The 25,481-nt window shown below is 47.5% G+C and overlaps 1 protein-coding gene across 2 annotated transcripts in view; it reads right to left on the bottom strand.

The window, feature by feature from the left end:
• The window catches only part of si:dkey-24p1.1 (uncharacterized protein LOC556718 homolog), a 36,821-nt gene extending 12,664 nt beyond the window's left edge, over window positions 1-24,157 (bottom strand). For both annotated transcript variants that reach the window (XM_042312301.1, XM_042312306.1), the window contains exons 1-2: window positions 24,059-24,157; window positions 7,984-8,063 (exon numbers count right to left, since the gene is read on the bottom strand). In XM_042312301.1, coding sequence (XP_042168235.1) covers window positions 7,984-8,047 — 64 coding nt within the window. In that variant the 5' untranslated portion in view covers window positions 8,048-8,063; window positions 24,059-24,157. The remainder of the gene's footprint in view (window positions 1-7,983; window positions 8,064-24,058) is intronic.
• Window positions 24,158-25,481: the final 1,324 nt, after the last annotated feature.

The raw sequence follows: 25,481 nt of genomic DNA, 5'->3' as shown, positions 1-25,481 counted from the left end.
CAACAATTTCTTGGATTTACAAACTTCTACTGCCATTTCATTTGGGGTTACAGCACCCTGGCGGTCCCCCTCTTGGCACCCATCCTCATCCATCCGGACCCCTCGCGTCAATTTGTGGTGGAAGTGGATGCTTCGGATGTTGGAGTGGGGGCCATCCTGTCCCAGCGATCTTCCCAGGACCAGAAGCTTCATCCCTGTGCCTTCCTGTCCTATCGTCTCAATCCTGCTGAAAGGAACTACGATGTTGGCAACTGAGAACTCCTGGCAGTGAAGATGGCATTGAGTGGAGTGGAATAGTGGAGGCACTGGCTGGAAGGAGCAGAGCAGCCATTCCTGGTCTGGACCAACCATAAAAACTTGGAATATCGCCGTACAGCCAAGTGCCTCAACTCCAGGCAGGCCCGGTGGGCCCTCTTGTTCACCAGATTTAACTTCACCATCTCCTACTGCCCAGGGTCAAAGAATGTGAAGCCTGACACGCTCTCCCACCTATACAGTTCCTCTGCCACACCCTCAACCTCTGAAACCATTCTCCCTAGCTCATGCCTTGCTGCCACTGGGGATTGGGGTATTGAGAACCTTCAAGGCATAACGCTCCTAGCCTGGACCCGAAGGGGGCCTGACTAACCGGCTCTTTGTCCCTAATCCAGTCCGGGTCCTGGAATGGACTCATTCCTCCAGGCTGACCTGTCATCCAGGGTCCCATCGTACACTAGCCTTCCTTCGACAACGTTTCTGGTGGCCCACAATGGTCCCTGACGTCTCTGCCTTCGTCAACACATGCACTGTGTGTGCTCAAAACAAGACTCCACGGCAAGCTCCTTCTGGCTTACTGCAGCCACTACCGTTCCCTACACGTCCTTGGTCTCAGATATCTCTGTACTTTGTCCCCGGGCTCCCTCCGTCTGATGGCAACACTGTCATTCTGATGGAAGTCGACCAGTTCTCCAAGGCTGCCCATTTCATCCCTCTCCCCTAACTACCTTTTGCCAAGGAGAAGGCCCAGCTTATAGTGAGGCATGTCTTCCGGGTCCATGGACTCCCGGTAGACATGGTCTCCGAACGGTGTCCTCAGTTCTCGTCTCAGTTTTGGGTCATCGGCCAGCCTGTCATCCGGATTCCATCCCCAAACTAATGGTGAATCGGAGCAAGCCAATCAAGACCTGGAGACCACCTTAAGGTGCCTGGTCTAGACCAACTCCACTACCTGGAGCCGCCAACTGGTCTGGGTGGAGTATGCCCGGAACACTCTTCCCAGTTCTTCCACGGGACTCTCCACAGGACTCTCTTTTGAGTGCTCCATGAGGTATCAGCCTCTACTCTTCCCTGAACAAGAGCAGGAGGTCAGCGTACCCTCGGCCCAGATGTTTGTCTGCCGCTGTCAACGTACCTGGAGAAGAACCAGGGCGGCTATAAGCAGACCGTTGCCGAACCCCAACTCCTCGCTACTGCATTGGGCAGAGGGTATGGTTGTCCACACGGGACCTGCCCCTTCGGGTAGAGTCTGTCAAACTGTCCCCTCGTTTCATTGGTTCTTTCCCATCTCCAGAGTCCTGAGTTCCACTGCTGTCCATCTTGTGCTACCCCGTACCCTCCGTATTCACCCTACCTTCCGTGTGTCTAAGATTTAAGCCTGTGTCTCACTGTTCTTTGTCTTCTGTGTTGTGACAAGGTAGGGTGGTATACAGAAGATAGCCCTATTTGGTAAAAGACCAAGTGCATATTATGGCAAGAACAGCTCAAATAAGAAAAGAGAAATGACAGTCCATCATTACTTTAAGACATGAAGGTCAGTCAATCCGGAACATTTGAAAGTTTCTTCAAATGCAGTCAAAAAAAACATCAAGAGCTATGATGAAACTGTCTCTCACGAGGACAGCCACAGTACTGTGGGGACTTGCTTCCATTCACCCACAAGAACATTAGTGAGGTCAGACACTGATGTTGGGCGATTAGGGCTGGCTCGCAGTCAGCGTTCCAATGTTGGAAGCACAGCATTGTCTAGAATGTCATTGTATGCTGTAGCGTCAAGATTTCTCTTCACTGGAACTAAGGGGCCTATCCTGAACCTGAACCGAAAACTGCCCCAGACCATTATTCCTCCTCCAGCAAACTTTACAGTCGGCACTATGCATTCAGTCAGGTAGCGTTCTCCTGGCATCTGGCGAACTCAGATTAGTCTTTCGGACTGCCAGATGGTGAAGCGTAATTCATCACTCCAGAGAATGCATTTCCACTGCTCCAGAGTCCAAAGGCGGTGAGCTTTACAGCACTTCAGCCGACGCTTGGCATTGCACATGGTGATCTTAGGCCTGTGTGCGGCTGCTCGCCCATGGAAACCTATTTCATGAAGCTTCCATCAAACAGGTATTGTGCTGACATTGCAACTGATGACAGACGATTTTTACTCGCTATGTTCTTCAGCACTCAGCGGTCCCATTCTGTGAGCTTGTGTGGCCTACCACTTCGTGGCTGAGCCGTTGTTGCTCCTTTACGTTTCTACTTCACAATAACAGCACTTACAGTTGACAGGGCAGCTCTAGCAGAGCAGAAATTTGATGAACTGATTAGTTGGAAAGGTGGCATCCTATAACGATGCCATGTTGAAAGTCACTGTGCACTTCAGTAATGCCAGTATACTGTCAATGGTTGTCGATGGAGATTGCAGGGCTGTGTGCTCGATTTTATAAATGTGGCTGAATTAGTCGAATCCACTAATTTGAAGGGGTGTCTTCATACTTTTGTATATATAGTGTATGTTTCTTGCATTTTTTGCTATTGGATTAACTGGTTAATAACTCCATTGAGAAGAGATGATTATGTTGTGTTTTGGTGATTAAATCAATGTTCCCATGGTATTTCACAGTAAATGTATATGTTGGACCAAAAATGGTGTGGTGAAAGATATGTCCAAACAAAATGAAGGCACAATAAAAGGTTTTGAATATGAGACTTGCTGTGTTACAAGCGTTACCAGTTTGGAGTTTTGTACTAAGAGTTTTGAAAATCCACCTCATACTTCAAAAATAGCACCAAAGCAATTGAAACATTTATAAAATGATATGGAATATATGGTTTTCAGTGCACCTGACAGTAACAGTTACAGTGCATTCGGAAAGTGTAAGAACCGACGTTGGAGATGAGAAGCAGGTACGGAGAGTGAACATTTAATTTTGCACTGTCACGCCCTGGTCTAAGTATTTTGTGTTTTTCTTCATGTATTGGGTCAGGCCAGGGTGTGGCATGGGGTTTTTGTATTGTGGTGTGTTTTGTCTTGGGGTTTTGGTGTGTGTATTGGGATTGTAGCTAGTGGGGTTATCTAGCAAGGTCTATGGCTGTCTGGAGTGGTTCTCAATCAGAGGCAGGTGTTTATCGTTGTCTCTGATTGGGAACCATATTTAGGCAGCCATATTCTTTGAGTTTGTCGTGGGTGATTGTCCTTAGTGTCTTTGTTCCTGTCGCTGTGTTAGTTGACACAAGTATAGGCTGTTTCGGTTTTCGTTACGTTTATTGTTTTGTAGTGTTTTGTGTTAATTTGTGTTTACGTTGTTCATTAAACATGGATCGCAATCTACACGCTGCAGTTTGGTCCGACTCTCCTTCACACCTAGAAAACCATAACAGAATCACCCACCACCAACAGACCAAGCAGCGTGTCAACAGGCAGGAGCAGCAGGAGAGGAGGCAACAGGAGCAGCCCAAAGAGGAGTACAGTATGGACTATACTTCTTGGGAGGAGATAGACAGGTGGGCGGTCGACCCAGGGAGAGTGCCGGAGCCCGCCTGGGATTCGATGGAGCAGTGCGCGGAAGGTTATCGGAGAATGAGGTTGGCGAAGCAAGCACGGCGGCGCGGACGGAAGCCCGAGAGTCAGCCCCAAAAATTTCTTGGGGGGGGGCTCACAGGGAGTATGGCTATGCCAGGTAGGAGACCTGTGCAAACTTCCTGAGACCGGGCAGGCACCGTGTTATGCAGTGGTGCGCACGGTGTCCCCAGTGCGGGTGCATAGCCCGGTGCGGTATATTCCAGCTCCTCTTATCGGCCGGGCTAGAGTGGGCACCGAGCCAGGTAAGGTTGGGCAGGCTCGGTGCTCAAGAGCTCCAGTGCGCCTGCACGGTCCGGTCTATCCAGTACCACCTCCACACCCCAGCCCTCCGGTAGCAGCTCCCCGCACCAGGCTTCCTGTGCGTGTCCTCGGTTCAGTACCACCAGTACCAGCACCACGCATCAGGCCTACAGTGTGCCTCGCCTCTCCAACGCTGCCGGAGCCTTTCTCCTCTCCTGCGCTGCCGGAGTCTCCCGCCTGTTCAGCGCTGTCAGAGCCTTCCTCCCCTACAGCGCTGCTGGAGTCTCCTGCCTGTTCAGCGCAGCCAGAGCTGCCAGCCTGCATGGAGCAGCCAGAGCTGCCAACCTGCATGGAGCAGCCAGAGCTGCCAGCCTGCATGGAGCAGCCAGAGCTGCCAGGCTGCATGGAGCAGCCAGAGCTGTCAGTCTGCATGGAGCAGCCAGAGCTGTCAGTCTGCATGGAGCAGCCAGAGCTGTCAGTCTGCATGGAGCAGCCAGAGCTGTCAGTCTGCATGGAGCAGCCAGAGCTGCCAGTCTGCATGGAGCAGCCAGAGCTGTCAGTCTGCAAGGAGCTGTCAGTCTGCATGGTGCAGCCAGAGCTGCCAGCCTGCATGGAGCAGCCTAAGCTGTCAGTCTGCATGGAGCAGCCAGAGATGTCAGTCTGCATGGAGCAGCCAGAGCTGCCAGTCTGCATGGAACAGCCAGAGCTGTCAGTCTGCAAGGAGCTGTCAGTCTGCATGGAGCAGCCAGAGCTGTCAGTCTGCATGGAGCAGCCAGAGTTGTCAGTCTGCATGGAGCAGCCAGAGCTGTCAGTCTGCATGGAGCAGCCAGAGCTGTCAGTCTGCATGAAGCAGCCCGAGCTGCCAGTCTGCAAGGAGCTGCCAGTCTGCACGGAGCTGTCAGTCTGCAAGGAGCTGTCAGTCTGCAAGGAGCTGCCAGTCTGCAAGGAGCTGCCAGTCTGCACGGAGCCGCCAGAGCTGCCAGTCTGTAAGAAGCCGCCAGAGCTGTCAGCCTACATGGAGCAGCCAGAGCCGCCAGTCAGCGTGGAGCAGCCAGAGCCGCCAGTCAGCATGGAGCAGCCAGATCTTTCAGTCTGCCAGGATCCGCCAGTCAGCCAGACTCTTCCAGATCCGCCAGTCAGCCAGACTCATCCAGATCCGCCAGTCAGCCAGACTCTTCCAGATCTGCCAGTCAGCCAGACTCTTTCCAGATCTGCCAGTCAGCCAGACTCTTCCAGATCTGCCAGTCAGCCAGACTCTTCCAGATCTGCCAGTCAGCCAGACTCTTCCAGATCTGCCAGTCAGCCAGACTCTTCCAGATCTGCCAGTCAACCAGACTCTTCCAGATCTGCCAGTCAACCAGACTCTTCCAGATCTGCCAGTCAACCAGACTCTTCCAGATCTGCCAGTCAACCAGACTCTTCCAGATCTGCCAGTCAACCAGACTCTTCCAGATCTGCCAGTCAGCCAGAACTGCCAGTCGGCCAGGATCTGCCAGTCGGCCAGGATCCGCCAGTCGGCCAGGATACGCCAGTCGGCCAGGATACGCCAGATCCGCCAGTCAGCCAGGATCTGCCAGTCAGCCAGGATCTGCTGAAACCACCAGCCAGCCAGGATCTGGTAGATCTACCTACCTGCCTGAGCTTCCTCTCACTCCCGAGCTTCCTCTCACTCCCGAGCTTCCTCTCACTCCAGAGCTTCCTCTCACTCCAGAGCTTCCTCTCACTCCCGAGCTTTCTCTCACTCCCGAGCTTTCTCTCACTCCCGAGCTTTCTCTCACTCCAGAGCTTTCTCTCACTCCAGAGCTTCCCCTCAGTCCCGAGCTGCCTCAGTCCCGAGCTGTCCTTCAGTCCCGATCTGCTCCTCAGTCCAGTGGGTTTCTGGGTGAGGACTACTAGGCCATGGTCGGCGGCGAGGGTGGACTATCCAGGGACGCGAGGAGAGGGGACTAAGACATTAACTGAGTGGGTTCCACGTCCCGCGCCGGAGCCGCCACCATGGACAGACGCCCACCCGGACCCTCCCTATTGTTTTGAGGTGCGTTTGGGAGTCCGCACCTTAGGGGGGGGGGTTCTGTCACGCCCTGGTCTAAGTATTTTGTGTTTTTCTTCATGTATTGGGTCAGGCCAGGGTGTGGCATGGGGTTTTTGTATTGTGGTGTGTTTTGTCTTGGGGTTTTGGTGTGTGTGTATTGGGATTGTAGCTTGTTGGGTTATCTAGCAAGGTCTATGGCTGTCTGGAGTGGTTCTCAATCAGAGGCAGGTGTTTGTCGTTGTCTCTGATTGGGAACCATATTTAGGCAGCCATATTCTTTGAGTTTGTCGTGGGTGATTGTCCTTAGTGTCTTTGTTCCTGTCGCTGTGTTAGTTGACACAAGTATAGGCTGTTTCGGTTTTCGTTACGTTTATTGTTTTGTAGTGTTTTGTGTTAATTTGTGTTTACGTTGTTCATTAAACATGGATCGCAATCTACACGCTGCAGTTTGGTCCGACTCTCCTTCACACCTAGAAAACCGTAACATGCACAGACATGGAACAGGACAGAAACAGCATCAGAACCGAGTAATACAAAGACATACAACAATTAATGCTGAAGCGGGAAACAGAGCTGGGAAACAGACAGATATAGGGGAGGTAATAACACAGGTGATTGAGCCCATGTGAGTCCAATGAATCTCTGATGCGCTTGACGAAGCAGGCGTGTGTGATGATGGTGGCAGGAGTGTGTAGTGCTGGGAAGCCTGGTGCCCTCGAGCACCAGGGAGGAAGAGCGGGAGCAGGAGTGACAGGAAAATATTCAGACCCCTTGACCTTTTCCACATTTTGTAACTTTACATCCTTATTTGAAAAAGGATTAAATTCATTGTTTTTCTCAAAAATCTACACACAATACCACATAACGAAAAAGCGAAAAATGTTTTTTAGAAATGTTTGCAAATGTATTGAAAATAAAAAACAGAAATACCTTATTTACATAAGTATTCAGATCCTTTGCTATATGACTCAAAATGGAGCTCAGGTGCATCCTGTTTCCATTGATCATCCTTTAGATGTTTCTACAACTTGATTGGAGTCCATCTGTGGAAAATTCTATTGTTGGACATGATTTGGAAAGACACACACCTGTCTATATAAGATCCCACAGTTGACAGTGCATGTCAGAGCAAAAACAAGATTCTCTGGTCTGATGAAACCTAGATTGAACTCTTTGGCCTGAATGCCAAGCATATTGTCTGGACGAAACCTGGCACCATGCCTACAGTGAAGCATGGTGGTGGCAACGTCATGGTGTGGGGATGTTTTTAGCGGCAGGGACTAGGCGACTAGTCAGTATCCAGGGAAAGATGAACGGAGCAGAGAGTACAGAGAGATCCTTGATGAAAACCTGCTCTAGAGCGCTCAGGACCTTAGACTGGGGTAAAGGTTCACCTTCCAACAGGACAATGACCCTAAGCACACAGCCAAGAAAATGCAGGAGTGGCTTCGGGACAAGTCTCTGAATGTCCTTGATTGACCCAGCCAGAGCCCGGACTTGAAACCAATCAAATATCTCTGGAGAGATCTGAAAATAGCTGTGCAGCGGAGCTTATCATCCAAACTGACAGGCCTCGAGAGGATCTGCAAAGAAGAATGGGAAAAATGTTCCAAATACATGTGTGCCAAGCTTGTAGCGTCACACCCAAGAAGACTCAAAGCTGTAATCGATGCCAAAGGTGCTTCAACAAAGTACTGACTAAACGGTCTGAATACCTATGTAAATATAATATTTGCTCAAATTTATACAAACCTGAAATAAACAATTTAATCAATTTTAGAATGTTGTAAAGTAATAAAATGTGGGAAAAGTCAAGGGGTCTGAATACTTTCTGAATGCACGGTATATTTCATATGTAACTAAAGAAGACAAAATGTTCACCTACCATTTAACAGCATCAGAAGAACTGTCAAGAAATGGAACATTGCAGCTGTTCTCTTGAGTATCATGACTATTACTGGATATCTGTAGTAGAAACATACTATTAGTGTGTGTGTGTGTGTGTGTGTGTGTGTGTGTGTGTGTGTGTGTGTGCGCGTGCGTGCGTACGTAAGTACATATGTGGGTGTGTGTGTACCTGTGTACGCACGTGTGTGTGTGTGTGTGTGTGTGTGTGTGTGTGTGTGTGTGTGTGTGTGTGTGTGTGTGTGTGTGTGTGTGTGTGTGTGTGTGTGTGTGTGTGTGTGTGTGTGTGTGCAAAGCATATCTCAGCTGCATATGCCTCTCTGGTTCACTGGTTAAGTAGACAGTGTCATGACATTGGCCTGGGGGGTAGGTTTATGACAGTCATAAATACCTCTTCCCCCCTTTTTCCTCTCTACCCTACTGATGTTACATTTGCAAAAACCTTGGTTAATATAGAGATTCTGGGAACATCAGAAGGTGGGGGGAAATGAACTATATTCTGGTAATCCGAACAATTGAACATATGCGGTGGTACTTAATGAATATGATGTCAGTCTGGTTGTCATCTGAGACATTCTCATCAATGATAAGATGACACAAACTCTACAGTGGAAAGTCTACACATCAGAGTTATCGGATTCACATGGAATTGTTGTTCAATTTAAATGTTTGAATATGAAATTATTCATGATGGGATGAAATGTGATTTTAGCTTCTAAAATGGGAGAATTGGGTTTTCATAAGACAGGGCTCTGCTCAATCAGTGGCCTGTCCCTGTGAAGGGACATGGGCTATAAAACTTTTCAAACATGCCCTCCTCTCCCTTCCTATATAAGCCCTTGACGACAATATAACTTCCTGTTCCGATGATGTGAGGACGACGGTCCAATGTCATGGAATGTTGATTCAAAAATTACTGATTTTTAAAACCTCTTAAGACGTTTGTTTTGTAGCATAAACTGGGAATTTTATATTTTTCACTGATATGATCTGTTTGTTTCATATCTGCAAAGTAGCGAAAATGCTGTCAGTTCTACTTCACCATCCAGCTGGCGTCCACAAGGAGTCACTAGAATCTGATGGGACAAGGAAATTCTGTCCGGTCAAACCCTCCCCTAATCTGGACGACGCTGGCCAAATGTTCACCGCATCATGAGTCTCCTGGTCTGTGGTGATGCCTCGTGAACTGCGATGCAGTGCCTTAGACAGCTGAGCCACTCGGAAAACGTTTATAGATCTAATTTAACATTCACATTTCATGTTTCATGCATGGCTTTTCTTAAGATAGCTGCCAAAAGGTTGAACATACTATCTCGCTCCATACTTCTTTCCTCATACAGTTTTTCTATGGCTATACACAGCTAGAGATGCAGGTGTCATTTGGTTAGCTAGCAAGAACTTGAATGACTGTTATCCAGTTATCATATCTCTTGCGTTCGCAAATTCACTCTGGCTATCTATTCTGATTTCAGAGCACTCTCCTCTGAGTGTGCCAGAACGCAGAATAACTGATGCATTTATGAATGCACAACACTTGCTGCATATGACCGATGTCTGTAATTGTAGACAAAAAAGTAATAAACGTTCTAGATAACATGTAAACAGCCTAACCTGGTCTGCAAGTATAAAGGTCAGAGTGAGGTGTTCTCTCATTTGTGTCTGGAAGTAGCTAGCTAGCAAGCTAGCCAACTTTAGCCAGTTAGTTTGGGTGCTTGTTTGGGACAAGCATACATTGGTAGGCAAGCTGCAGGACGAGTAGGCTACAATTCCCCATCGTTTATCAGTGCAATTTTGTGAAAAACTTTGAGAGGGTTTATCTAATGTTCCTTTGTTACTGTAGATTTCTAGCTAGCATTAGTTGTTGATCTTGTTGTTGTTGATGTGCATAATAACTGTGGGAGAGAGAGACTACCTTTTCATGAATGTTTGATCAATAGGACTGTACATTTCCCAAACGTAAGAGAACTCCCGTGGTGTTTACATATTTTCAGAAATACAGTCAGGTGTATTTGGTATCCTATGGCGAATGAGTTATAATGATCTAAAGTCACGCTGTTGCAACTGCCTGTTAGCGCACAGTCCAGTTCAAAGTGAATGATGGCAGGCACGTGCAGGGTTGCCAGGTCTAACTAAAATTTATTTGACCTCTGAAAACCTTCCCACAAGGCCTAAAAACTAGCCCCAAAAAATGTTTTTCGCGAGAGAGTTGCCACATTTTTCCAATAAACCCTTTTTCCATAACATTACTGAGCGAATTAAGAAGAAATATCGAAATCATTTTTAAACGCTAAGAAGAAAAATGTGGTTTTCCATCAGAATAATAATTATTGCTAGTTTAAGAATATGTCACAAGAGAAAAGATAAATCACCCTTATTAAATTCTCCAGATCATTTTCCATCAATGGATGTTGATTTAACCTGTTTTGACTGCTATGATTAAGCAATAAGGCCCTGGGAGGTGTGGTCTATGGCCAATATGCCATGGCTAAGCGCAGTTAGTTCTTAGGTCATATCCCTTAGCCATGGTATATTGGCCATATACTACAAATAACAGCCCTTAGCCGTGGTATATTGGCCATATACCATAAACCCCTGAGGTGCCTTATTGCTATTATAAACTGGTTACCAACGTAATTAGAAGAAAAAACTTTTGTCATTCCAGTGGTACACATCTGATATACCAGGGCTTTCACCCAATCAGCATTCAAGGCACAAACCACCCAGTTCAAATAAATCCTGTTTGCATATGTTCATAACTACAGATAAATCCAACAGGGGAGTTTGAGTGATGAAAGTTGGACAGAGGATCTCGAAATTTATGTGCAAGAAACACTTAGATGAACTTCAAAAAACAAATGTTATGCTATTTTCTGGCAATTGCGTCATTATTATGTGCCAGATGTTTAAGACTACAAATGGTTATAAATGACCTATTTGCGTAATTGACTTGTTATTTCAATAGGCGTAGGGTACTGACTAAAATCTGGGATTATAATTGCAATTTAATTTTGCCATGGTTTGCTGAGCAAGATGCAGGAAGCCTATAGCCCTGATAGGCCAACATGCCTACATCTCATTTCAGGGGAAAATCCACAATGAAACTGACATTAAATGTGGAGAATGATACATTTGTGATAGAGCTGTGACCATGATCACAATTGATAACTTCCAATTTAATTAACTAAACATGACAATGTATAACTTAATAATAACACAAAGATAAAACAGCATCTTGGCCATGTACTGTTATAATCTCCACCTGCCACAGCCAGAAGAGGACTGGCCACCCCTTAGAGCCTGGTTACTCTCTACGTTTCTTCCTAGGTTCCGGCCATTCTAGGGAGTTATTCCTAGCCACCGTGCTTCTACAACTGCATTGCTTGCTGTTTGGGGTTTTAGGCTGGGTTTTTGTACAGCCCTTTGTGACATCAGCTGATGTAAAAAGGGCTTTATTAATACATTTGATTGATTGAACAGAGTTATAGTTTTTTAAATCAATTTGCCAGCTCCAGGTAGGCTACACAAGTGACATAAATTGATTTGCAATGACTCCAGTGATATCGTCATTTCAATATAGATGTATATATTTATTATATCAAATGGTACGCTACAGTAGGCCGCAATGGCATAGAAATTAATAGCCAGCTTGATGACCAACAGATGCAAATGTTGCCTATTATTCTCCACATATAATGTAATTTTCATTGTGGACTTTTTTCCATAACACAAGCACGTGAGGGAGTTCCATAACTTCTACTTCAAATTTCCACATCTGGAACACTCCAGACCCTAGAACTGAGCATGAGTAAAACCTTTCACTTGATACTGTTCGACATTAGAATGCAGTAGGGGACCTTGTGCATTTCAGGTAAACTAACAGCTAAATGTTTATAACCCAGGACAAATGAGCTAGCAACAGCAAGCTAGCTAGCTAAATAGGACACATTAGCTGTAACGGTCTGAGTGTAGTGGGTGAGGAGTCAGGCGCAGGAAGCAGAGAGTTCAGGGGAGTGCTATTTTAATGCACTGACACAAACGCTGAACATAAGCCAACCCTCACAAAACACAGGGCGTACTGAACAAATGAATGCCCCAAACAGGGGGACTTAAACCGTCCAGGGAAAACCCACAAAATGGGAAAACACAAAACCCAAATAGACGTGCACATAAGTACACCAAACAGACGATCACGATAATTAATCCCGCACAAGGAACCCTGCGGGCCGGCTGACTAATAAAGCCTACTACCTAACTCAAAACAGGTGCACACAATCAACACATAAGGAGGGGGAGGAAATAATCAGTAGCAGCTAGTAGGCCGGCGATGACGACCGCCGAGCGCCACCCGAACGGGAAGGGGAGTGTCCTTCGGTCGGAGTCGTGACAGTACCCCCTTGATGCGTGGCTCCCGCAGCGCGCCGACACCGGCCTCGAGGTCGACCCGGAGGACGAGGCGCAGGGCGATCCGGATGGAGGCGATGGAAATCCCTCAACATCGACGGATCCAAAATGTCCCTGGTGGGTACCCAGCACCTCTCCTCCGGACCGTACCCCTCCCAGTCCACGAGGTACTGCAGGCCCCTCACCCGGCGTCTCGAGTCCAGAATGGCCCGTATCGTATACGCCAGGGACCCCTCGATGTCCAGAGGGGGAGGAGGGACCTCCAGCAGCTCACCGTCCTGTAGGGGACCAGCTACCACCGGCCTGAGGAGAGACACATGAAACGAGGGGTTAATACGATAATAGGAAGGGAGTTGTAATAACACACCTCGTTTATTCTCCTCAGGACTTTGAACGGCCCTACACACTGCGGCCCAAGCTTCCGGCAGGGCACGCGGAGGGGCAGGTTTCGGGTCGAGAGCCAGACCCTGTCCCCTGGTACAAACACGGGGGCCTCACTGCGGTGGCGGTCAGCACTCCTTTTCTGCCGTCCACTAGCCTGTTGAAGGGATTCCTGGACGGCCCTCCAGGTTTCTTTGGAGCGCTGCACCCATTCCTCCACCGCAGGAGCCTCGGTCTGGCTCGGATGCCACGGTGCCAGGACCGGCTGGTACCCCAACACACACTGAAAGGGGGACACATTAGTAGAGGAGTGGCGCAATGAGTTCTGGGCCATTTCCGCCCAGGGGATGTATCTCGCCCACTCCCCTGGCCGGTCCTGGCAGTACGACCGCAGAAACCTACCCACCTCCTGGTTTACTCTCTCCACCTGCCCATTACTTTCAGGGTGATAACCGGAGGTCAGGCTGACCGAGACCCCCAGACGCTCCATGAACGCCCTCCATACTCGGGACGTGAACTGGGGACCCCGATCAGAAACGATGTCCTCCGGCACCCCGTAGTGCCGGAAGACGTGGGTGAATAATGCCTCCGCAGTCTGTAGGGCCGTTGGGATACCGGGCAACGGGAGGAGACGGCAGGACTTAGAGAACCGATCCACAATCACCAGAACCGTGGTGTTGCCCTGAGACAGGGGAAGGTCGGTCAGGAAATCTACGGATAGATGTGACCATGGCCGTTGTGGAACGGGGAGGGGTTGTAACTTCCCTCTAGGAAGGTGCCTAGGAGCCTTACTCTGGGCGCATACCGAACAGGAGGAGACATAAACCTTAACGTCCTTAGCCAAGGTAGGCCACCAATACCTTCCCCCGAAGGCTCCCTACTGTCCTCCTCACCCCAGGGTGACCCGAGGAGGGTAGGACGTGAGCCCACCGAATCAGTTGGTCCCGAACACCAAGCGGCACGTACCTCCGCCCCGCCGGACACTGAGGAGGCGCTGGTTCAGCCCGTAACGCCCGCTCGATGTCCGAGTCCACCTCCCATACCACCGGTGCCATCAGCTTTGAGGCCAGAAGGATGGGAGTAGGTTCGGTGGACCTATCCTCCGTGTCGTAAAAGCGGGACAGTGCGTCCGCCTTCACGTTCTGGGAGCCCGGTCTATATGATAAAGTGAACCGGAATCGAGTAAAAACATGGCCCACCTTGCCTGCCGCGGGTTCAGTCTCCTAGCTGCCCGAATATACTCCAGATTCTGGTGGTCGGTCCAGATGAGAAAGGGGTGCTTAGCCCCCTCATGCCAGTGTCTCCACACCTTCAGAGCCCTGACCACCGCTAACAACTCCCGGTCCCCCACATCCCATAGTTACGCTCCGCTGGGCTGAGCTTACTGGAGAAGAAAGCACAGGGGCGGAGTTTTGGTGGCGTACCCGAGCGCTGTGATAGCACGGCACCCACCCCAGCCTCGGACGCGTCCACCTCCACTATGAATGCTAGAGAGGGGTCCGGATGCGCCAACACGGGTGCATCCGTGAACAGCGCCTTCAACCTGTTGAAAGCTCTGTCCGCCTCCGCTGACCACTGCAACCGCACCGGGCCCCCTTTAGCAGTGAGGTAATTGGAGCCGCTACCTGGCCAAAACCCGGATAAACCTCCGGTAGTAGTTGGAAAAACCCAAAAACCGCTGCACCTCTTTTACCGTGGTTGGAGTCGGCCAATTACGCACGGCCTTACTGCGGTCACCCTCCATCTCCACCCCCGAGGTGGAAATGCGATAACCCAGAAAGGAGACGGCTCGTTTGGAGAACACACACTTCTCAGCCTTGACGTATAGGTCATGCTCCAGCAGTCTACCAAGCACCTTGCGTACCAGAGACACATGCGCGGCATGAGTGGCTGAGTAGATCAGAATGTCATCGATATAAACAACCACTCCCTGCCCGTGCAGGTCCCTGAGAATCTCGTCTACAAAGGATTGAAAAATGGCTGGAGCATTTTTTAACCCATACGGCATGACGCGGTACTCATAGTGGCCCGATGTGGTACTAAATGCGGTTTTCCACTCGTCTCCCTTCCGAATACGCACCAGGCTATACGCGCTCCTGAGATCCAATTTTGTGAAGAACTGCGCTCCCTGAAAGGATTCCACTGCCGTAGCAATGAGAGGTAGTGGGTAGCTGAACCCCACTGTGATGGCATTTAGACCTCTATAATCAATACAAGGACGCAAACCTCCCTCCTTTTTCTTCACAAAAAGAAACTCGAGGAGACGGGTGAAATGGAGGACCGAATGTACCCCTGTCCCAGAGACTCCGTGATATATGTCTCCATAGCCAACGTCTCCTCTTGGGACAATGGGTACACGTGACTCTTGGGAAGCGCAGCGTTTACCTGGAGATCTATCGCACAATCCCTTCCCGGTCGATGTGGTGGTAATTTAGTCGCCTTCCTTTTACTAAAAGCGATTGCCAAATCGGCATACTCGGGGGGAATGCACACTGTGGGACCCTGGTCTGGACTTTCCACCGAGGTGGCACCGACGGAAACTCCCAGACACCTTCCAGAACACTCCTCTGACCACCCCTGGAGAACCCTCTGTCTCCACAAAATTTTAGGATTGTGCCGGGCCAGCCAGGGAATCCCCAACACCACTGGAAACGCAGGCGAATCAATAATATAGAGACTGATACGCTCCCTATGATTCCCCTGCGTTACCATGTCCAGTGGGATTGTGGTCTCCTGACCACCCCTGACCCTAATGGCCGGCTATCTAGGGAGTGCACGGGAAAGGGAGAATCTATCGGCACAAGCGGAACACCTAATTTAATAGCAAGTCCGCGATCCATAAAGTTCCCAGCTGCGCCTGAATCGACTAGCGCCCTATGCTGGGAAGAGGGGAAAAAGTTAAGAAAAAAATCAAGACAAACATGTGACCAACAGGGGTTCTGGGTGAGTTTGGTGCTGACTCACCTGGGGTGATCGAGAAATGTTCCGCCTGCCATCTCGACTCCCAGACGGACCCCCAGCACCGATCGGCCGTGTGTCCTCTCCGACCACAGTTGGTGCAGAGGGAGCCTCCTCCTCCGGTACCCCTCGGCAAAGCCCCTCCCAACTCCATCGGAACAGGAGTGGAGGTGCTGGGTGGTGGAACACACAGGACCCTCTCCGAACGCCCGCGGGCCGCCAGCAGATTGTCCAGTCGGATGGACATGTCAATTAGCTCATCCAAGGAAAGAGCGGTGTCCCGACACGCTAGCTCCCTGCGGACGTCCTCCCGGAGACTACACCTGTAGTGGTCGATAAGGGCCCTGTCGTTCCACCCGGATCCTGCTGCCAAGGTACGGAACTCCAACGCGTAATCCTGGGCGCTCATTTTCCCTGCCGGAGATGGAATAGTTGTTCTCCCGCCGCTCGGCCATCTGGAGGATGGTCAAACACGGCGCGGAAACGGCGAGAAAACTCGGGGTAGTGCTCCTTCGCTGAGTCTGGGCCATTCCAAACTGCATTTGCCCACTCCAGAGCACGACCCGTGAGGCAGGAAATGAGGACATTCACCCTCTCCGCTCCCGAGGGAGTAGGTCTGACGGTGGCCAGGTACAGTTCTAGCTGGAGTAAGAACCCCTGGCACACTGCTGCCGTTCCATCATAGACCCTTGGGAGCGTAAGACGGAGGGTGCTGGAGTCGGGAGATGGGGAGTCCTGAGGAGGAGGGGCCGAAGGTGGAGGGAGGGAGAGGAGACCGCTTCTCTCCCATCGGTCCATTCTCTCCATCACCAGATCCATCGCCATTCCAATCCGATGGAGAACGGTGGTGTGATGTAGAACCCTCTCTTCCATCGATGGGAGGGGAGTGGCTGTTGCTCCTGCTGACTCCATTCCAGGGTGCGGGATTCTGTAACGGTCTGAGTGTAGTGGGTGAGGAGTCAGGCGCAGGAAGCAGAGAGTTCAGGGGAGTGCTATTTTAATGCACTGACACAAACGCTGAACATAAGCCAACCCTCACAAAACACAGGGCGTACTGAACAAACAAATGCCCCAAACAGGGGGACTTAAACCATCCAGGGAAAACCCACAAAATGGGAAAACACAAAACCCAAATAGACGTGCACATAAGTACACCAAACAGACGATCACGATAATTAATCCCGCACAAGGAACCCTGCGGGCCGGCTGACTAATAAAGCCTACTACCTAACTCAAAACAGGTGCACACAATCAACACATAAGGAGGGGGAGGAAATAATCAGTAGCAGTTAGTAGGCCGGCGATGACGACCGCCGAGCGCCACCCGAACGGGAAGGGGAGTGTCCTTCGGTCGGAGTCGTGACATTAGCTAGCAACTGCACGCTAGCCAGCTAAATTCCCCAAAATGTTTAATGCTAAATTGTCCTGGGATATAAACATTGAGTTGTTATTTTACCTGAAATGCACAAGGTCCCCTACTGCATTCTACTCCGACAATTAATCCACACATAAAACGGTCAACCGAATCGTTTCTAGTCATCTCTCCTCCTTCCAGGCTTTTTCTTCTTTGGACTGTATATGGCGATTGGCATCTAACTTTTATATAATAATACCACAACCAACCGACCTCAGTTCATCTTTCAATCATCCACATGGGTATAACCAATGAGGAGGCAGCACATACAGTGCCTTGCAAAAGTATTTATCCCCCTTGGCGTTTTTCCTATTTTGTTGCATTACAACCTGTAATTTAAATGGGATTTTATTTGCATTTCATGTAATGGACATACTCAAAATAGTCCAAATTGGTGAAGTGAAAAAAAAACCTTGTTTCAAAAATAAAAAACTGAAAAGTTGTGGGTGCATATTTATTCACCCCCTTTGCTATGAAGGCCCTAAATAAGATCTGGTGCAACCAATTACCTTCAGACGTTACACAATTAGTTAAATAAAGTCCACCTGTGTGTAATCTAAGTGTCACATGATCTGTCACAAGTTCTCAAGTATATATACTGTACACCTGTTCTGAAAGGCCCCAGAGTCTGTAACACCACTAAGCAAGGGGCACCACCAAGCAAGCGGCACCATGAAGACCAAGGAGCTCTCTAAACAGGTCAGGGACAAAGTTGTGCAGAAGTACAGATCAGGGTTGGGTTATAAAAAAATATCCAAAACTTTGAACATCCTACGGAGCACCATTAAATCCATTATTTAAAAAATGAAAGAATATGGCACCACAACAAACCTGCCAAGAGAGGTCCACCCAGCAAAACTCATGGACCAGGCAAGGAGGGCATTAATCAGAGAGGCATAAAAGAGACCAAAGATAACCCCAAAGTAGCTGCAAAGCTCCTCAGCGGAGATTGGAGTATCTGTCCATAGGACCACTTTAAGCCGTACACTTCACAGAGCAGGGCTTTACGGAAGAGTGGCAAGAAAAAAGCCATTGCTTAAAGAAGAAAATTAAAAAAAATAACACATTTGGTGGTCACCAAAAAGCTCGTGGGAGACTCCCGAAGCACATGGAAGAAGGTGCTCTGGTTAGATGAGACTAAAATTGAGCTTCTTGGCCATCAAGGAAAACGTTATGTCTGGTGCAAACCCAACACCTCTCATCACCCTGAGAACACCATCCCCACAGTGAAGCATGGTGGTGGCAGCATCATGCTGTGGGGATGTTTTTCATTGGCTGGGACTGGAAAACTGGTCAGGATTGAAAGAATGATGGCGCTAAATACAGGGAAATTCTTGAGTGAAAACTGTTTCAGTCTTCCAGAGATTTGAGGCTGGGATGGAGGTTCACCTTCCAGCAGGACAATGACCCTATGCATCCTGCGGAAGCAACACTTGAGTGGTTTAAGGGGAAACATTTAAATGTCTTGGAATGACCTAGTCAAAGCCCAGACTTCAATCCAATTCAATATCTGTGGTATGACTTAAAGATTGCTGTACACCAGCGGAACCATCCAACTTGACGGAGCTGGAGCAGTTTTGCCTTGAAGAATGGGAAAAAATCCCAGTGGCTAGATGTGCCAAGCTTATATAGGCATACCCCAAGAGACTTGCAGCTAGAATTGCTGCAAAAGGTGGCTCTACAAAGTATTGACTTTTGAGGGGCGGGGGGTGAAAAATTATGCACCCTCAAGTTTTCCATTTTTTTTGTCTTATTTCTTGCTTGTTTCACAAGAAAAAATATTTTGCATCTTCAAAGTGGTAGGCATGTAATTCAAATTATTATTTATTTCCAGGTTGTAAGGAAACAAAATAGGAAAAATGCCAAGGGGGTGAATACTTTTGCATGCCACTGTATGCTTCTAAAAGCCAATGAGGAGATGGGAGAGGCTGGACTTGCATTGCGTTTGGTGTCACAAATAGAAGCAACTTCTATTTTAGCACTTGGCAAAGCAGGCACTTCTTGGCGCACACCTGCAGTGTGGGTGCAATGATTGAATAACGTGTATGTGTACATTTATGTTGCAACGCTTGCTCAAATGACACATCTGGTAAGTTTCTAAACCAGCTTTGGTATAGTGTCGCCATAATATTTGAATTCATAAAAGTCATAATCATTGGGATATGTTTGTGATCCACAGTAGAAGACGTCCTCAATGCCCAGCCCCCAGCTTCAGATGTCCTAAATTCCCCCCCACACAGCCTATGTTAACTAAACAGCACACTTGCGCTTGATATGCATTTATAAACTGTGAATGAGAAAGTGAACTTGACATTTCCAAACATTTAGCTCAGTTGTATGCTGCTTTGCGATCTAACAGCAAAGGCTGCATGAAATATGCACAATATTTGTTTTACGCTGCCTTGGCGATGTTCAATTCATTCACATAAAATGTAATGGCAGGGAGCAGGTCGATAGCCCTGGACTTCTTTTTAAAATTTGACCCCTTTTTCTCCCCAATTTCATGGTATCCAATTGTTTTTAGGAGTTACTATCTTGTCTCATCGCTACAACTCCCGTACGGGCTCGGGAGAGACGAAGTTTGAAAGTTATGCATCCTCCGATGCACAACCCAAACAAGCCGCACTGCTTCTTAACACAGCGCGCATCCAACCCGGAAGCCAGCCGCACCAATGTGTCGGAGGAAACAACGTGCACCTGGAAACTTTGGATAGCGCACACTCCGCCCGGCCCACCACAGGAGTTGCTGGTGTGCGATGAGACAAGGACATCCCTACCGGCCAAGCCCTCCCTAACCCGGACGACGCTAGGCCAATTGTGCGTCGCCCCACAGACCTCCCGGTCGTGGCCGGTTACGACAGAGCCTGGGCGCCCACCCAGAGTCTCTGATGGCACAGTACAGCGCCCTTAACCACTGCGCCACCAGGGAGGACTTTTAGCCCGAAGTCCAGAGCTATCGACTGTACCCCAAAAATGTGCTCAAGGAATGCCGTCCGACGAACCATCAATCAGGCAAAGTGTCAATACAGGACTAAGATCGAATCGTAGTACACCGACTCTGATGCTCATCGGATGTGGCAGGGCTTGCAAACCATTACAGACCATAAAAAGAAGCACAGCCGAAAGCTGCCCAGTGACACGAGCATACAAGACGAGCTAAAATAGTTCTATGCTCACTTTGAGGCAAATAACACTGAAGCATGCATGAGAGCACCAGCTGTCCTGGAAGACGATGTGAATAACTTTTAAACAGGTAACCTTTAAACAGGTGTATTGTGAGCATGCACTAACTAACTGGCAAGTGTCTTCACTGACATTTTCAACCTCTCTCTGTCCGAGTCTGTAATACCAACATGTTGTAAGCCGACCACCATAGTGCCTGTGCCCAAGAACCCTAAGGTAACCTTCCTAAATGACTACCAACCAGTAGCACTCACGTCTGTAGCCATGAAGTGCTTTGAAAGGCTGGTCATGGCTCACATCAACACCATTATCCCAGAAACACTACACCCACTCCAATTTGCATATCGTCCCAACAGATCCTCAGATGATGCAATCTCTATTGCACTTGCTCTTTCCCACCTGGACAAAAGGAACACCTATGTGAGAATGCTATTCATTGACTACAGCTCAGCGATCAACACCATAGTGCCCTCAAAGCTCATCAATAAGCTAATGGACCCTGGGACCGAACACCTCCCTCTGCAACTGAATCCTGGACTTCCTGACGGGCCGCCCCCAGGTGATAAGGGTAGGTCACAACATCCGCCACGCTGATCCTCAACACAGGGGCCCCTCAGGGGTACGTGCTCAGTCCCCTCCTGTACTCCCTGTTCAATCATGACTGCACGGCAAGGCACAACTCCAACACCATCATTAAGTTTGCCGATGACACAACAGTGTTAGGCCTGATCACCGACAACGACGAGACAGCCTATAGGGAGGAGGTCAGAGACCTGGCCGTGTGGTGCCAGGACAACAACCTCTCCCTCAATGTGATCAAGACAAAGGAGATGATTGTGGACTACAGGAAAAAGAGGGCCGAGCACATCCCCATCCACATCGACCGGGCTACAGTGGAGCACGTGGAGATCTTCAAGTTCCTTGGTGTCCACATCACCAACAAACAAACATGGTCCAAGCACACCAAGACAGTCGCGAAGAGGGCACGACAAAACCTATTCCCATTGAGGAGACTGAAAATACTTGGCATGGGTCCTCAGATCCTCAAAAGGTTCTATAGCTGCACCATCGAGAGCATCCTGACTGGTTGCATCACTGCCTGTTATGGCAACTGCTCGGCCTCCGACCACAAGGCACTACAGAGGGTAGTGCGAACGACCCAGTTCATCACCAGGGCCAAGCTTCCTGCCATCCAGAACCTCTATACCAGGCGGTGACAGAGGAAGGACCTACAAATGGTCAAAGACTCCAGCCACCCTAGTCATAGACTGTTCTCTCTGCTACCACCAGAGCGCCAAGTCTAGGTCCAAGAGGCTTCTAAAGAGCTTCTAGCCCCAAGCCATTTAGACTCCTGAACACCTAATCAAATGGCTACCCAGACTATTTGCATTGACCCCCCCTCCTCCTTTTTTCACACCGCTGCTACACTTTGTTGTCATCTATGCATATTCACTTTAATAACTCTACCTTCATGTACATATTCCCTCAAATAACCGGTGCCCCCTTACATTGATTCTGTACTGGTACCCCCCTGTATATAGTCTCGTTACTGTTATTTTACTCCTGTTCTTTAATTACTTGTTACTTTTATTTCTTATTCTTAGACGTTTTTTTAAACTCCATTGTTGGCTAGGGGGTCGTAAGTAAGCATTGCACTTTAAGGTTGTATTCGGCGCATGTGATTAATAAAATTTAATTTGAGTTGATCAATTTGTTCCCATGTTCTTACCCAAAACTGGGTGCAGCACCTGTTAAACTCTGTAATTTCCCCAAAACACAGGGATTACGATCCGCACGGGATAAGTATTATCAGAGCACCTGGGAGTTTGCTGAAAAACAATCGATTTTTAGGGCTGGGATAATAACCTTCCTGACAAATAAAAATGACTGACATGGCAGATTCAGACCAGACTAAAATTACGGATGTGGTGATTTGTGCTTTTGTACATAATTACATTACATTGAGCACCCCCAGTAAAATGTATCCCGTCCGTATTGGGCTTTCTACTGCTGATCGCTAAATTATCCTCATGATTTTGATCACACTTCCTCAATTCAAATATTATGTCGACACTATACCAAAGATGGCTTTGTATGGTTTAGAAACTTGAGAACCAAACTCGAGTTATCAGTGTCACCTGTCGCCAGGACTTGATGAAATATCTTCACTCCTATAAAAAAAAAAACTCCAGGCTTCCGTCCTAACTGCCAATGTATAAAACAAAAATATATCTAATTACAGGTGGCAGTTTGGAAAAAACTAATTCAGTCCGAATCGTCCTCTGGAATAACGGGCATTCGGGTGTAGTACATGCATAACCAATGTTCTCTGGTAATATTAGTCCCATGCGAATAGGGCTACAATATTATTCCTGGGACTAGGGGTGTATATGGATTGGGCGATGTCTGGAATGACACATCGTCCCATCATGTGTGCAAATAAGTAAACACATATTAACCAATCATTTGGTGATATGTGTTACCGATAACTCTGAATGGTGATTTGGAATCAAACGTTGTAGACCTGCAGGGTGATACGAGACCCTTTCAATGGTGATTTTGAATTAGAATAGAGATCGAGTTTGCATGTTCAACATAGAAGACATCACTGGGCAGTGTTCTTGGGAGAGCTAAGCAAAAAGTCATACTCCGTTCACAACAGCGGGCCAGCGCGGAGCTTCACATCCACCCAACAAAATGTAAATGTATGACCTAGTGGCATTGGGGAGAGGGAATGAGGATCGATTTCCGCTCTTTGTCAACGTCGCCCTCAAATACCTCTGCATCTGTGCAAAAAAAGTTCCCGTCTGAACGTTTTTTTCAGTAAGCCTACAGCAGGCAATATTGTTACCCCACTCTGCAGTCTATTAAACCAGAAAAGGTGAACATGATTGTGTTCCATGCCAGAAACCTTTAGGTAGGTTCATATATAATGAAAAGAAAAATAGGCCGAATGGTTCTTGTTGCACTTTTTTTTGTTCATTTTCAAAGCCTGTATTCACAGTGCGTCTTATTCGAAATAAATGTAGCCTTTGCAAGAATATTATGTTGTGTGCCTTACACGTATTTGCACTGTATTTATTTGGTTAATTTCGTACTTATTTTGATTACTTTATTTATTTTGTCATTAGTAGCCTATCCAAATGTGGATTATTATTTTTATAGGTGGCATTTATTTTATGTTCTCGCTTTCGAAAGCTGCTGTGAATTCTTATTTAATCCCCTTTGCTCACTTCAAGGATAGTAATAAACACTTCCACAATAATATAAATATCTGTTTAGAAGTTTCACTTGTACAAGTAACGTTTACTGCAAATTTTACTGGTAGTAACCTTCGTTTTTGTCAGGTGGAGGCCAGGAACTTAAATTTACACTTCCCATTCGATTATTCTGTCTTGCAATTGTTGGTTCTCTCTCTCTCTCTCTCTCTCTCTCTCTCTCTCTCTCTCTCTCATTATTACCATATCATTGAGACAGAAATATCTAAATGACTGTACATTCTCATATAAGAAATGTATTGGTGACACTTTATTATGACTTTAGAGTGGAACTGACAGCATTTGAGCAATGTTCCTATCTCAATGTGCACATGAGTTATTTCACATTATCAGCTCGTTATGACTCAAATAAAGATGTATCCAGGATACATGTCTCACTTTATAATGGGTAGACATGCATAAAAGAAATAGCAAACATTCACAAAGTTGTTTCTTCTTACCTCAGAAGGGATTTCGCTGTGATGACTGTCTCGTGAAAGATACTGTATCTGCAAGCATATCCGTCTTCTCAAGATAAGGATGAGAAACTAAAAGACGAACCCAAAAATCTGCCAGGCTTTGCATTTGTTTTTTGCATGATCATCCAAGCATGACAGACAGAAGCGTCTATTTGTATGATTCGGGGTTGATGATGGAGGGAGGTACTGTATCTGTTTTCCATTCTGCGCTGTTCAGAACTGTATTTGTGAAGTGAGCTTAGACTCACTTCATCTGTCAGGTGTTTTGTTCAAATTTACAGTATGTGTAGTGTGTGTGGTTGTACATGAAGAACGAGGCACTGTACTGTGCAATACCTTCTGAGTAAAACCTTGCTGATTTAAGCAGAAACACAGTGCTGACTCGTATTTGTCTGTGAAAATATTGTATTGCATATAAAGACAACATGCTATCCTGCCCAAGTTACTGTATTCAAGTTGAATAACTCCTATACACATTGGCACTGCTATTGATTGTGGATAACAAAACATGTAAAAGCCCATAAATGCACCCACAGTAAATGTAATAACTGAGCATAAATATAAACTGAGCAAAAGTGATATGAAAAGAACAGGGTCACATTCAAAAGGCACCAAATGGAAGGAAAGTTACTGAAACAAGGACTTGGATTTTGCTGCAGTGGTCGAAATCAGGATCACTCTGTTTATCATATATGCATAGTCCCTTTAACCATATCTACATGTACATACTACCTCAATCACCCCGACTAACCAGTGCCTCTATATAACCTCGCTAATGTTATCTTTCACCATCTATTTACTGTTGTTTTTATTTCTTTACTTACCTATTGTTCACCTAATACCTTTTTTGCACTATTGGTTAGAGCCCGTAAGTAAGCATTTCACCTGTTGTATTCGGCGCACGTGACAAATAAACTTTGAATTGATTTGATTTGAGTAAAGGAGGTGTAGATTTTATTTTTGCCTCTGGTTGCATGTTTACCATGCTGATAGAAATTTGGTAAAACAGATTTTAGTTTCCCTGCATTAAAGTCCCCGGCCACTAGGAGTGCCTCCTCTGGATGAGCGTTTTCCTGTTTGCTTATGGCGGAATACTGCTCATTGAGTGCGCTCTTAGTGCCAGCATTGGTCTGTGGTGGTATGTAGACGGCTCTGAAAAATACAGATGAAAACTCTCTAGGTAGATAGTGTAGATAGACACCAATAAAAATAAAATAATTGCTTGGGCCAAGAAACACAAGCAATGAACATTAGACTGGTTGAAATCTGTCCTTTGGTTTGATGAGTCCAAATTTGGGATTTTTGGTTCCAACCGCCATGTCTTTGTGAGACACAGAGAAGGTGAGGGGATGATCTCTGCATGTGTGGTTCCCACCGTGAAGCATGGAGGAGGTGGTGTGGGGGT

Source organism: Oncorhynchus tshawytscha, linkage group LG03 (genome assembly GCF_018296145.1).
Source record: "Oncorhynchus tshawytscha isolate Ot180627B linkage group LG03, Otsh_v2.0, whole genome shotgun sequence".
Taxonomy (NCBI): Eukaryota; Metazoa; Chordata; class Actinopteri; order Salmoniformes; family Salmonidae; genus Oncorhynchus; species Oncorhynchus tshawytscha.
This window is presented reverse-complemented; position numbering and strand designations above follow the sequence as displayed.